This window comes from Leptonotus elevatus, chromosome 15 (assembly GCF_054856555.1).
Source record: "Leptonotus elevatus isolate MCC_2025b chromosome 15, RoL_Lele_1.0, whole genome shotgun sequence".
Taxonomy (NCBI): Eukaryota; Metazoa; Chordata; class Actinopteri; order Syngnathiformes; family Syngnathidae; genus Leptonotus; species Leptonotus elevatus.
The window spans coordinates 12,711,304-12,725,449 of NC_141253.1; the positions used below are offsets into that span (position 1 = coordinate 12,711,304).

General features: G+C 39.4%; 1 protein-coding gene across 2 annotated transcripts; it reads left to right on the plus strand.

Moving 5' to 3' along the window:
• Positions 1 to 6,557: 6,557 nt before the first annotated feature.
• Positions 6,558 to 13,864, plus strand: loxa (lysyl oxidase a). Of its 2 annotated transcripts, XM_086097598.1 has the most exons (7): positions 6,558 to 7,330; positions 8,246 to 8,354; positions 8,720 to 8,851; positions 12,173 to 12,329; positions 13,022 to 13,117; positions 13,205 to 13,320; positions 13,397 to 13,864. In XM_086097598.1, exons 1-7 carry the CDS (start codon positions 6,568 to 6,570, stop codon positions 13,401 to 13,403), a joined length of 1,380 nt encoding a protein of 459 aa, XP_085953724.1. In that variant the 5' UTR covers positions 6,558 to 6,567; the 3' UTR covers positions 13,404 to 13,864. The 2 variants fall into 2 exon arrangements, with proteins under 2 accessions (XP_085953724.1, XP_085953725.1); XM_086097599.1 differs by lacking the exon at positions 13,397 to 13,864 and having other exon boundaries at positions 13,205 to 13,324.
• The last annotated feature ends 282 nt before the right edge of the window (positions 13,865 to 14,146 follow it).

The window sequence follows — 14,146 nt, forward strand, 5'->3', positions numbered from 1 at the left end:
GCTGTGGTCATGTGGTTCATGCTTGTGTTCTTAATTTGAGGTCGGTCGTCAAGTCAGGTTTTTATAAAATCTCCAAATTAAACACAAGTCTACTAGAAATGTTATCTAAATTTAAATAAATAAAAAACATAACGAATAATCTGTTGTGATACATCTATTTATATTTAGTTAAGATACATAAACAGAGGGTGTGCAAATGCAGATGACAACTTTCTAAAAGTGGTAAAACAGGAATCTTGGATTATGCAATAACGTAGAATGTCCTGGAGATGGCGCTATCTTCTACTTGTTTCCTTCCTGATTTAGGAAAGTGGTCACATTTGGCTTGTTTTCCATTTCATTTCTCATATTTATAGTCTTTGTGAAACCTAATCTCATATTTGTTCACAAATATTGTGAATCTTCTTGAAATTAATTTTACAAAGCACAATATTTTTGACAACTCTGGAGGCGGCTTCATGCAAATATTATTGGGCTGGCAATGTTTTAACGCTGACTATCTAGACAGTATTGGGAATGAAATTAAAATACATTTCCTGTTGAATTATGGGAAATGTAGGATACCAGTATTCGGCAAACGAATGAATGAAAGCCAGACCTGAATAGACCTGCTGTCCGGTTGGACCTCAAGGATAGTCAGTGATGCTTTCAAGAACATTCTACAGCTCTCAGAACTTATCAGTACATCATAAACTACAGCTGTGTAACGTTATCACTGCGCAGACGTTGGACAAATGAGATCTCCCACCACATTCCTTCACTAGTGAGACGAACAGAGACAGTGGGATTTTCTTTTGTAAATCTATAAATCTGCATGACAGTATGAGTCCAAGTACTGTATATGTAAAGTTTGCCGGGTTGCGCGTTCACTCCTCCTCCCCCAGTGGTTTGAAACGAGTGCCACGTAGTCCACCAGACTGTGTACGTGTGTAAGTGCGTGTGTGCGTGTGCGTGTGTGTGTGTGTGTGTGTGCCTCTGTGTCTGTGCATGCGGTGCAGGCCCCCGACACAGTGCTCCCGGAGTAATGGAAACCCAGTATTTATGAAACAGGAGGAAATATTTGAATGATCTGTGTCTGTTAGAAAACTTTTAGCTTGGCCTAAATGTGTTTCAATGGGCTCAGTTGTTGCTAAAGAAAAAATAGATAGGAAAGCATCCCATGATCCAAATCGACATCCTTTTTCTTAACGTAATGTTTACATTTGTAAATGTATGACTTTAGGGCATTGATTCTCAATTGTTTTTTGTTAAGGACCCCAAGGAAAAAGAAAACATTTGTTTCTAAAATTGCTATAAATACAGCTCTGCATTGCATTGTCTCCATGTGAAAGGCAAAGTGCTACATAAAGTTATTCACATTGATGAAAACGTAAAATAAATATAGACCACCTTACAACAAAAACATTGTTTTTTAGTCTGTGACAGAAAAGATTAGAAGTGTATTAATTTGCTATGAATTAAAAAAAAAATGTAAACGATAGTGCCACTGCCACCTACTGTCGTGGATATGCAATTACATTTTGTTCGAGCATGGCAAAAACAACAAAAAACATGTTCCTCGTGAAATGAGGTTCCAATAAAAAAAACATGCATAATTAACAAATTTACATATTTACAAAAGAGGAATCCAAAAATTAATATTTGCTGCATTTAACTCATTGACTCACAGCCATTTGCACTGAAGCAACCCCCTTCACTCCCGGCTGTTTTACTGGATTTTGACTGATTTTGCAAGGCCCACAGAATATTGTGTTTTATTGCTATAAAAACTTAAAACCTACCAAAAGAAAGATTAAAGTCTCTTATTTCATCCGTGAAAAAAGTTTTGCAGCAATTAGCATTAGAATATTGCTAAGTTTCTTCGTTATTCACAAATCTGTGGGTAAACTATCTTGTTTGCAACATGGCCCTGGTTGATTCCTTATATTCTGCTGCCACCTGCTGGCCGCAAAGCCTTCTGTATGCTCTAGCATAAAAAAAACAATAAAATCATTTAAAAACGTATAAATGCGTCTTTGGGACACTTGCAACAATTAAAATAGAACATGTTTATATGTTTTTGGGAGCAAATGAGTTAAAGGGTGTAATGCTCTTAAAATGTACACGCAATAAAATTCCTCTGTCTGCACATTGGACTCAAACAAAATGTCTGCCAGATGTTGACCAAATGAGGGCACTTTAAATTGATGTTGATTTTAGCATCATGGGAAAATGGAGACCCTTCTCCTGCTTGACTTTAATCACGTCTAATGCAGGAGGCCCTTCTACCTCCTTTTGCATTCTTCCTTGTTTTTCTTTGAAAAGCCAAAATGACCATAACAGAATTTGGAAGTAACATTGAATATTTCCCTAAAATAGCAATGTTCTTGCATTATGAATATGTTTTCCAGCAGGATTTTTACCAAACATATGATAAATCATTCATAAAGCATCAGAAGGAAAGTGGCCCTACGAAATGCCCTGTGGAACACCACAGGATATTTTTACTAAATATATATTTTTTTTAAAGAAAGAAATCCCCGTGTTCTGCCAGTTCTAATTCATCAGAGGCAAGAATTGATTCAAATTCCTGCAGCATGGAACAGCCAAAAATGTGGACCTTAGGTGGATTCCAGCAACAAGAGAACTTGGCTAATTCCTTACAGATGTGTAAGGGAATGAGAGGAGAAGTGAAAGCTCCGGGAATTATAAGCACCAAAAAAAAACATCAGTGACCCTCTTCAGCTGGATCGGACTCCTTATGCCTCACTGTGCCATGTTTTTCCACTTTTTAGGACGCACCATCAAAGAAATGAAACACAATAAAGTGCTTGCTAATAGAGGAACACAATAAAGCAGCACGGCATGTGAAAGTCATTCAAATGTTCACTTAAGAACTTTTTTTTTCCCACTGAGTGTTTCTCCAGCTCTTCTCTCAATCTGCGTGTATAATTATGAAGCATAAACTTATATTTATCTTCTGTGTGCGCAGTCCAAGAGGTTCTGAAGGGAGGAAAGCTTTTTGGACGCTTCTGTGACTCCATTTGGCTTCCATTCAGGCCCGCGGCTTACACAAGATGGACCAGCAGCCTCACGTGATGGTAAAAGATGAAGATGTCTGTCCTTTTGTTATCTGAGAAGCATAAGACTGCCTCTGAGTAATTTACCGCTCGGTCCTGGCTATCGTTAACCCTTGATAGGGAATTCGCTGAAATCGAGTTATAAACTTAATTGGTAACGGTTCCATGAGCCCTGAAACGTCCATAAATCGAGCTAATGGAAATAATGGAAATACAATTAATCGTTCCACCCCCAAACCAACTTATACTTCTTCTTTTTTAAAAAAAAATTTATCAGTGTGTGATTAAAACAGATATAATGAAATATCTAAATAAATGAAAACGTCCATCCGTCCACACTATTATAAAGACATAAAACACTTGAAAAATATGATAACGATTATCACTCTTAAGAGGACTAAAATTATTCCACCCTAGCAACATTGGGATTTTTTTTCTCCCACTTCAATATTTTTTTAATTTTATTATGTCTATTTATTTTCTAATTCATTGGTGTATTTCGGTATGCCGATCCAGGGAAACTTGTCTTTTTCTCTTAAAGAATAAAATAAAATCACAAACTGGGATGTCACATTGTCATTTAAAAGATGAATTCGCTACAAATTTCTTATGGTTTTCATATATTTCTGTTTTGTTAGGAGCCGTTCTGACTGTTTAACGCTACATTTACATGTTTGGCAAAAAGTTTGACATGTCTGCTTCCACATTAATTCAAAAAACGCAGCTGCTTCTGGCATCTGTGATTGGCTGAATGGATTCTACGTAGGTGGAACATTGGACGACAATTTTGACGTGATTGCACCGACATTAACCGCTTGTTGTAATTGAAGAAACGCTACACTTTAATACACTGTAAAAAAATGTTTTAATTATTTTCATAATTCTTTCACCACATTAGTCACAAACACAGCCGCTATTAAATGTGTGATTGGATGATCAAGGATGCGCAGGTGGAACTCATCATGCTTACATAATAACTTTCCGCCTTATGCAATGGAGGGATACAACTACGTTTTCAGCTTAGAGCAATGCATTATGCACATTGTTAACGACGGTTACGCAGCACGTCAAGAAACACAACATAGATCCATTCGCTCCTCCATGCTAGAGCGAATTATAAAGGTCATTTTTCTATGAAACTCTTGTGCTTGAAAAGGGATGTTTGTAACTTGAGATTCCACTGTACATGACTTTTTATGTTCAATTGGTAAAATGTTTCATTGTAAAAGTGTGTGGTAGAGATAAACAGTCACAGAGAATACTGTGCAGCGTCAACAAAATGGCAGCACTAGCAATACTAGGCTAACATTAGCACTGTAAACAAGAACCTAAATTTGGCCCAATATATCAGCATATGTGTCCTTCCCTTTCATCTCACTATTCCAATATATGCCTTTATAGTTTATCAATGGTTAGCTGGTAAAATCAGCAAGCAGCTGGTTACTGCATTTATGACTTTTCTCCAGTCGTCCTCAAAGGCAAAAGTAAAAAAAAGAAAAAGAAAAGAAACACCACAGAAGTTTGAAAATTTGGCAGAAAGAATATCTCTCTCAGTGCTCCGGGAATCTAGTTTCTAAGATTGCACGGCGACACCACAGTTGACGCAAGCTTGGCAGCCAATAGGAGAGCAGCGGGCGAATATGTTAATAGCTTGCAGGTGTCGTCACGGTCTCGACTCTTCAATTCGTCTTCATGGCTCACTTGTGGCTCAAACGGGACTCTTCCCAGTGATCACGGCTAAACGGAACCCGATCAAAGCCTTTGCATCCACGTGCCAGAAAAGCTAAATTTCCTGTAAATGCATGCAACAGCCGAAAAGCTTCCGAGACATTCTTCGCTGTGTTGGGATCACGTAGCAAGCAGAGGGAGCTCCACATCCTGCTCCAGCGTCTGATGAGCAATTAAGTTAAAAACTACTGAGCGTTGGCAGGCATCGAGTCGAGCTGGTGGCCACACAGTCGCCAGCACATTTGAGGATAGGAAGGATGCATGTGGGGTCAAAATGTCATGACCGCAGCTGTAGTTTGCGGTGAATCCGATTGCTGTTGATTTGCGAGGGGCTGCGTGAAACCAAAATCACGATAGCTGAGCCCAAGTCATCCTGCGGTGGCTTGTATAGATGATTTTTTTCCTATACAAAGGAAAATTAAAGGCTTTAATGTTTCCCAAACTGAGTATTATACTGTAGCTCTGGCGTTAACTGCAGAGGCTGTGATTTTATAGGATTTTAGCAAAGCTGGCCACTCTTGCCAGCAGAACACAGTAATGCAGAGGTGTTTATTTTTCAGTAAAACTAGTGCCGTTTATCAACAATGTAGAATTAAAAGAGCCCTAAAAACACCAAATAAAGTACAAACATATTGTTTGCTACATTTTTGTGTACCATTGATAAGACATGAACGCAACTCGCGCCTGAGTAAAAAAGATTCGGTAGATACAGCATGCTCCTTTTGAGTTAAGCTAACGTCCACCCTTTCCGTTGAATTTGAAGAGACTCGCTACCCTACCAACATGGCCGCCACATTGCCGCATTTTAAGCCTGTCGTAGTCGACTGTAATGCTGCATTCGAAGAAGGTGGGAAGTCAGATTTATCTCACCCGCATTGTCTTAGCGCCGACCTTAAAGCGTTATAACAACCACAAATATGGTTGATTCCAATAAATTGTTTGTTGGTCTGGTTAAATCACGTTGTGTTAAGTTAGCTGCGTCAAATAAGTAAATTAAAGTAGCAATTGACAATTCCGAACATCTGGGTATTTCTGATATTTCCGCAATGCAACGCAATGCAAATGCTTGCTTACACATTGAATTGCTTTTGCCTGTGACTAGCATACAAACCAAGCATATTGTTATAGTAGCCAAACAACATTTTATCACATTTTCAAGTCAAAATAATCAAATTACAACGATTCAAAATCTAATGCTTTCACTGAGAAAAATGCTGCATTCGAGGAAGGTAGTAAATCGGAGTTATCCCACTCGGATACAATCCGTTCCAACCACAAAGCGTTTGAGACAAATGTACATACAAGACATATGTTCACGTGACGCAATGCGATTTGGAATGGTTGCGTTAACTATAACAACAAAGAATTTATTGGAATCAGCCATCTTTGTTGTTTACATTTGCCTCAAATGCTTTGAGGGTGGAATGGGACACTCCAAATGGTATAAATCCGACTTCAAACCCTCATCGAATGCACCATAAAACCGCCATTTTGACTTGTGACATAATTTCGGAATTGAAATTATGAGCCTTGACCTGGTTGATATGTTTGCTTAGTGTTGCGAGCCAAAATGTGTCGGACTTGACAAGTGCTCACTTTTCAATGAATTAGTCTGTTTTGTGGTGCAAAAACGACAAAGAAATGACTTGTGCTAAAGACACTTGGGACAGCAGGGACAGACAGACGTCTCGTATTCAATTGTTATATGACCAGCAGACTTGTGTAACCATCCCATAATGCCAACTCACAACTCCGCCTCCTCCTTCCCATCTCTAAGTGCATGTGCAGACTACAGGAGTGGAGAAATGTGACTTTCACACTTTTCCTTGCCTACTGTGTGCTCTCAGCGTCATCTTTCCAACTGACATGGTGGATTTGTAAATTAAAAACCAAGACAAGTGCCAGGGTTGCAACTGCAAGTGAGTCCAACATGGGATTACGCATTGGCACGCCGCTTTACGCATTCGTCTGCGTCTATTTATTCGTCTTGACCCTTCGAGGTGCGCGTTGCCAGAGACACCCGGCGCCCCACCAAGGGAATAACCCCGAAGCCGCTCCCAGGCAGACACTGCAGTGGTCTCACAATGGCAACATTTTCAGCATTTTAAGTCACGGCGCCGAGTACCAGCCGGCCAGGCGTCGCGGCGCGCCGCAGGAGCAAGTGCAGCAGAGACCGATCACCATCATCAGCGACGCCCAGCAGCGGGCGTCGGACACCCCGCAGCAGCCCCCCGCTGACCGGCCGGGCTCCGAGGCGCTCCCGCCCGCGCTCCAGCGGCTGGTGAGAGGCAGGGAGCACCGCCGGGTCCAGGTCCGGGCGCAGGACCACGCGAGCGAGCGCAGCAACGACACTCAGGCCAAAGTGACCGTCAGCCCGCCTCAGCCCAGGAGGGAGGATGTGATGGTCGCCGACGACCCCTACGACCCGTCTAAGCAGTACGACATGGACCACGACAATCCCTATTACAATCACTATGACGTGTACGAGAGGCCCAGCTCCAGATCATCCAGACCCGGATATGGCACAAGGTACCATCAGTACGGTAAGAGGGAGGGCTCGGTTCTGAGGACACCATCGAGACAGTCTTATGAATCCAGGTTCACTCAGCGGACACTTAATTATACCCCTGCACAATTCAATAACATCCTATAACAACCCTTACCCTAAATATATTTAAAGTGACATTGGAAGTAACATAATAATAATAGTAATAATAATAAAGAAATATAGTTATAAAACAATATATTCAATTACAATAAAATAAATACAATTAGATATACAATAATCAATGAGAAATAATGTATAAAATCAAAAATATTGTAATAATAATGAATAAAATATATAGATGCAAAATCTTAAACAATACTTTTATTAAATCTTATTGAATAATAAGGTGGTGATATTATTTTTACAATAAAATACAATAAACTAAATAATAGACAATAATAAATGTGAATATTGTATGTGTTAATTTAATGTATTTAAAAATAAATCGTAGTATTGAATAATAAATTGTTTTCATAAATTAAACCTAACAAATAAGAATAATGTAACAAAAAAAATTCTGTTTATGAAAGCAATTTTATTAGGTCAAAAAATAAATATGAAAAATACATACTGAAAATGTAATACATCTATAATAAAAATAGAATTGCTGTATCACAAACGTCTGCATTTAAAACAGTCACTAGTAGAACGCAGACCTCTGCCAAGGCTCAACACCTGAGTCCAGTAGGTGGCGGTAATGTCCTGCTTGTACTGTGAATTTGAATTTCACAATGATAATTCCTGTTATATTAATAACGGGGTTAAATTACATACATACATACATATTGTAACATTGTATTGTCATTTATAATCTTTGTAAAGGCAGCTCTTCGATGTGGTTGGTAATTTACATCATGACCTGTATCTTCCTAAATGTACTTCAATTGAAATCACTATGTCTTTCTTGCAGGTCTTCCAGACCTGGTGCTCGATCCATACTACATTCAGACTGCTGCTTATGTGCAGAGCACCCCCATGTACAACCTCAGATGTGCAGCTGAGGAGAACTGCTTGTCAAGGTAGGCTGTTAACATTTTCAGCCATGGGTGGTTTTGAAATAAAACAAAACAACACGGCAATTAGTGTGATTCAGAGTCAGAGCCATGACTTTAAAGTGCTTGCGGCTAAACGAGGAGGTAAAATGAGCCAAATCCAGCCAGTGACGGGCCTGAAGGGGTGGATTGGAGTAAATGTAATCATAGTTTGCCTGAGGAAAAGAAGCGAGAATGGTAAACACATCAGCGAACCCAAACAACCACGTGCCTTGTGTGCTATTTTCCACCCGCCATTTAAGCTCAGGCTGTTTTCCCTCAGAGGCTACACCAGGTCAGGACACCATTGATGTATTTAAAAAAAAAATAGACATATTCCCTCTTCTTTGCAGCTCGGCCTACTCGGCCCGAGACTATGACACCCGAATGCTGCTGCGCTTCCCCCAGAGGGTCAAAAACCAGGGCACGGCTGACTTCCGACCCAGCAGACCGCGTTACGCCTGGGAATGGCACAGCTGTCACCAGTGGGTATACACACATTATAGTAGCTCATCACCACAATATTGGGTACAGTATCTGGTTCTTTAGGTCTAGTGGTGGTTAGGGGCAGGATGAGGTAGTTATTGTTTGCCCTGTCTTTATTTTACACTTTTTGTTCAAAAGTGTGGGGTCACTTTAAAACGTTGTTAGTTTGAATGTTCTCAAACTATTTACACCAAGTTCCGCCTAAACAAATACTCTTACTCTCCAAGTAACGCCTTCGTGACGTTAAAATACAATAGGGCTGACTGTTGAGCGTTCATCAAATACAACTGAGCTGAAATTCGGCAGTGATTATTTTGCATATCACTAGAGGGAGCCCTCGTACCACACTTTGGGAATCAGTGAGACCAGCTAGCTAAAATAGCTAGCTTAGATAGATAGCTATCTTAGATAGATAGATAGATAGATAGATAGATAGATAGATAGATAGATAGATAGATAGATAGATAGATAGATAGATGGATGGATGGATGGATGGATGGATGGATGGATGGATGGATGGATGGATGGATGGATGGATAGATAGATAGATAGATAGATAGATAGATAGATAGATAGATAGATAGATAGATAGATAGATAGATAGATAGATAGATAGATAGATAGATAGATAGATAGATAGATAGATGGACAGATAGACAGACAGGGGACTTTGGGCATAGGTGCTTTTGGGGGTGTTCCAAAGCACCCCTCGTTTTAATCCCAGCAACCCCTAAAAGTTTTTTTTTTTGTATGCCCTTTAAAAACAAGCGACAAATATAATTCAGTAGGCCACCTCGGTGAAATGTAGTATTTTAACAAAAAATAAACGACCCCCTTGCCTCAAAAATGATTTGAGGTCAAAGGCAGTGGCCTTCCAGTGATATAGATGTTGTGTAAGTACTTGGTTTAAACCAGGATAGGGGGTTCTACCACTCAATACTAGCACACTCCTACCATTACCATTCCTTATTGTTGCTGCTTTTAATGGTAACTTACTGTTAATGTTGTTAGGTAGGTGTTAGCTGACGTTTTTTCTAGATAGGAAATGTTTCAGGTGGTCAGAGACAGCGCCTGTGTTTGAATCGGAATGAGCGAAGCTAGCTGTTATCATGTGTATATTCTAATTAGCCAAGATCCTAGAACCGCCCCTGGAGTACACCTTTGAGTGGTCACCAACCAATCATAGGGTACATAATGTGAGCAGAGGGCAATTACTATGCATACATTGAGGGTGAGTCTCTTCACTTTAAGACCAAACAGATGACCTTGCGGTGTATGGTCTATTCTTTGTCGCTAAAATATTTTGCTGAGCAGTGACAGTGACGTGTACCACTTTCCAACAATATGTTCCAATTATGGTTCTGTCATTGTCATCACGCGTTTTTTTGCGCTTAAAAAAAAATACACATGCATGACCAAATTTAATCCTTTAGATGCTTACTGACTTCAAGATCCATGATGGTGTTTGTGTGAATTGTGGGGCCAAATTCTCCAATCTTTAAACACTTTGAACTGAAAAGTTTCTTTGTATAAAAGTAATTATCTGAAAAGGTTCAACACCACCAGACACTTGTTTGTCAGAACTCTGCCTAGCAACAAGTGGCAGGGCTGTAAAAAATAAATAATTAAAATCCAATTTCAGTCGTGAAGCGTTCTCAACACTCACAAATGATTTGTGTTTGTTCAATGTACGTGCGGCAAAGTATAAATACAGACAATAGAAGGGTATAAAAATAGATCACAAAAAAAAAAGCTTAATTAGAGGGTGTGCTACAATAGGGTTATTACTGACCAGTCAACGCACAATGTACAGTCTATGAGGTAGATGCCACGGACTTCCGACTTCCGGGTTTTACACATCAGCGTTTCCGGCCACTGCTGGCCGCGTTCCAACACTCGCACCCCCACCCCTGCGCCCCACAACCGCGCGCTCCCGCTCATCGGTGGGAGGGCGTCTCGGCGATCTGAAATACTTCGGACACTGAGACAGACACTACACACTCGCAGCCTCGCACCCGTCGACGGGAACGCGCAACCGAGGGGCACAAAGGCGGAAGCGCTAGTACTGGGACGCGGCCCACATGTCGCAAACCGGAAACGGAAACCAAATTGATGGGTGAAAACCCGGAAGTCGGAAGTCCCGGCTCCTCCGTGGCATAAGGTCCATTGGAGTCAACACGTCAGACACTAGGACACAAACAAAATTGAAAACTTTCATCCTCGAAACCGGATAGCTCTTGTAGAACCAAGACTGACCTGTGAGAGGCAGCATGGTGATCAGGCTGCCAAAAAATACAAAGAAGAGGAAATGAGATGACGCTAAGCTAGCTGTTAGCTTACCTGGTAACTACATTGGAGTTGTTTGCGTTATTATCAGTATGTTTGTACCCCATTTTTACTTTCACTGCGCGTGTGTGTGTTTTTAACATATTAGCTCACAAATAAATACTTACGAGAAACGTTTTGGTAAAATGAGGTAAATTAACACTGAAATATGCTCAATAATTAATTTGCACATTAGAGTAAATCCCAATATCCCAATCGCCTGCCGTCGTTGTTTATAGAGAAATCGCAGGATCAGGAGGGGAAAATGCGCAAATTCTAAATTTAACATTTTCATGTGAGTGAACTTTATATGAACCGTCAGTTGTGTTCATTTACAGCGCAGACACAGACGTCGTAAAACTAACAGCTAATGAGCCCTTTTTCCAAATGGAAAAGTAACTGGCTTTTAGATTTCCGCATAAAAAATGACCTAATTCCAAAGTTATGTGTGGAGCAGGGAAAAAAATCAACTCTGTACAAATCCTTCTTAATGGTGAGCATGTGACACGCTCCAAAACACGGCCGATGTACGCTGTGTAGATTTTGGGGGGATACAAAGTCATCTGATCTCTGCATTGAACATTTCACATGTACTTTATGCTAAACACATTCGTATTATGGTCACAACATAATGTCTACCTGTACAATTAAATTAAGTTATTGTAGATAAAAATACATCCTGTTTAAGCTTCTTCTTTTTTATCCAGTACAAAACTTTTTTTTTTACTTTTACATAAGCATTTTTTTTATTTAACTAATGCGCAATATTAATTGAATCATTATTTAAGTACACTCCTTGTTTTTGATGATTGCTTACGCCTACTCCACTACTTTGTATTCATGTTGGTCATTACGGTGTTAAAAGGAGAGCTACTGGTAAGTATTTTTTTGAGGTGGCGTATGGAGTAAAAAGTTTGACAATCCCTGTATTAGAGAGTGCAGGTGTGAAAGAATGTATTTACTGGGAGTAATAACATGGCGGTGTGGACCCACAGGCACTTTCACAGCATGGATGAGTTCAGTCGCTATGAGCTGCTGGATCATGCCACGCAGCGGTCGGTCGCCGAGGGCCACAAAGTCAGCTTCTGCCTGGAGGACACATCCTGTGACTACGGCTACTACAGGCGCTACGCTTGTACCTCACACACTCAGGTGCTGCTAATTAGCTAATGCAAGGGTGGACTATGTGGCCTTTACATGATCAAAAGTCCTGTTGACATCATTTGTTAGTTTGAAAGGCTTTTTGTTTATTTATTTATCTCATTAAATAGTTGGTTGGTTGATTTGAATATAAAACTATTAATAAAATATATTTATTTAATTAAATCATTAATTTAAAATATAAAAAAATAAGAAAACCTATTTTACATATTCCTTTTAAAGTGTTTTATTTGTTTGTATTAAATAATTGGTTAATTGAAACAGGGGTCACCAACGTCGTGCCCACGGGCACCAAATATAAATAACTTAGGTATGTTGTAGAAGTGATCATTTGAAAATGTGAGCGCTTGTTGAGTTTTTATTTATTTATATATATATAAATAGTGTTACCTCTTGATATTTATCTGTTTTGTCTCCCAACTTAATAGGTATAAAGTGCGATACAAGTGAAAAAACATAAAAATTAACTAATTCTCTGCCTTAGTAGACATCTCACTTAAATAGTTCTCCACCGGTAAAATAGAGTAGCCTAAGTTCATAAACGATATATATATATATTTTTTTGTTCTTGTCGCTTCTCTACTTTCACCGTCACAGTTTTTTAGAGTTGCTATTAAACACATTACTGTATTAAAAATGATTGCTTATGTTGATCATACATACCGGTGCTGTTTCTTTTCCAGGGTTTGAGTCCAGGATGTTACGACACTTACAACGCAGACATCGACTGCCAGTGGATTGACATCACAGACGTGAAACCAGGGAAATACGTCCTTAAGGTGTGCCGCAAGGAAGCGTCACCAAATATGTACGGTACTTCCTGCATCCTCATCGTCATCGTTATCTTCGTCACTTTTTGTCCGCAGGTCAGCGTGAATCCTTCCTATCACGTGCCAGAGGAAGACTACACCAACAACATCGTGCGTTGTGACGTCCGCTACACGGGCAACTACGCCTACTTGTCTGGTTGTCACATAGCAACGTAAGAACCGATTTGCCATACCTTACACACCATCCTTTAAATATTCTCTTAATCATGAGTCAATGTTACTTTCCAGGTATTAAGGGCGGAGAATCGTTCACAGCATCTCAACTGTGGGGCTGACATTGAGGATGACTGAACATTTTACAACCAAAGGAGTCATTGTTTAACACAGTTTAAATCGTCGGAATACTCATAGTTTATATAGTTTAGACATAATTAGAAAAAAATTTCATTGCATGCCATGTCCCTTCAATAATTGTTTTCTTAAGATTTGGATGCTACTTTTTCTTCCTTTCTTTCTGTTTTCTAATTTCCTTCTGAAAGGTCTTTATTTTTTATTTTATTTTTTTGTATTGATTGTTCTCTTTTTACCTTTGAAGTATTATAATAAGGACCATTAAAACAAATTAAAATGACCATTACAATTAACACAATAACATGCCTAATTTTTCAATCACAATGAAAGTGTACCAGTTGTTTGTTTCAATAGCAAAATGTGTTCACTATTAATATTATTTGAATAAAAGTTTGTGATACTGTATCATCTGCAAGATCAATTTGAAGTCTCTCTCTCTCTCTCTCTCTCTCTCTCTCTCTCTCTCTCTCTCTCTCTCTCTCTCTCTCTCTCTCTCTCTCTCTCTCTCTCTCTCTCTCTCTCTCTGTGTACGCGTACGCGCGCATCTATCTATCTATCTATCTATCTATCTATCTATCTATCTATCTATCTATCTATCTATCTATCTATCTATCTATCTATCTATCTATCTATCTATCTATCTATCTATCTATCTATCTGTCTGATGTTGATTAAAAGGCAACAAAC

Coding starts and splice junctions, on each gene's coding strand:
- loxa (XM_086097598.1), top strand. CDS start 6,568: ATGTGCAGACTACAGGAGTGGAGAAATGTGACTTTCACACTTTTCCTT. Junction 7,331..8,245: donor CACAAGGTACCATCAGTACG/GTAAGAGGGAGG, acceptor TCTTTCTTGCAG/GTCTTCCAGACCTGGTGCTC. Junction 13,118..13,204: donor CAGGGAAATACGTCCTTAAG/GTGTGCCGCAAG, acceptor TTTTGTCCGCAG/GTCAGCGTGAATCCTTCCTA.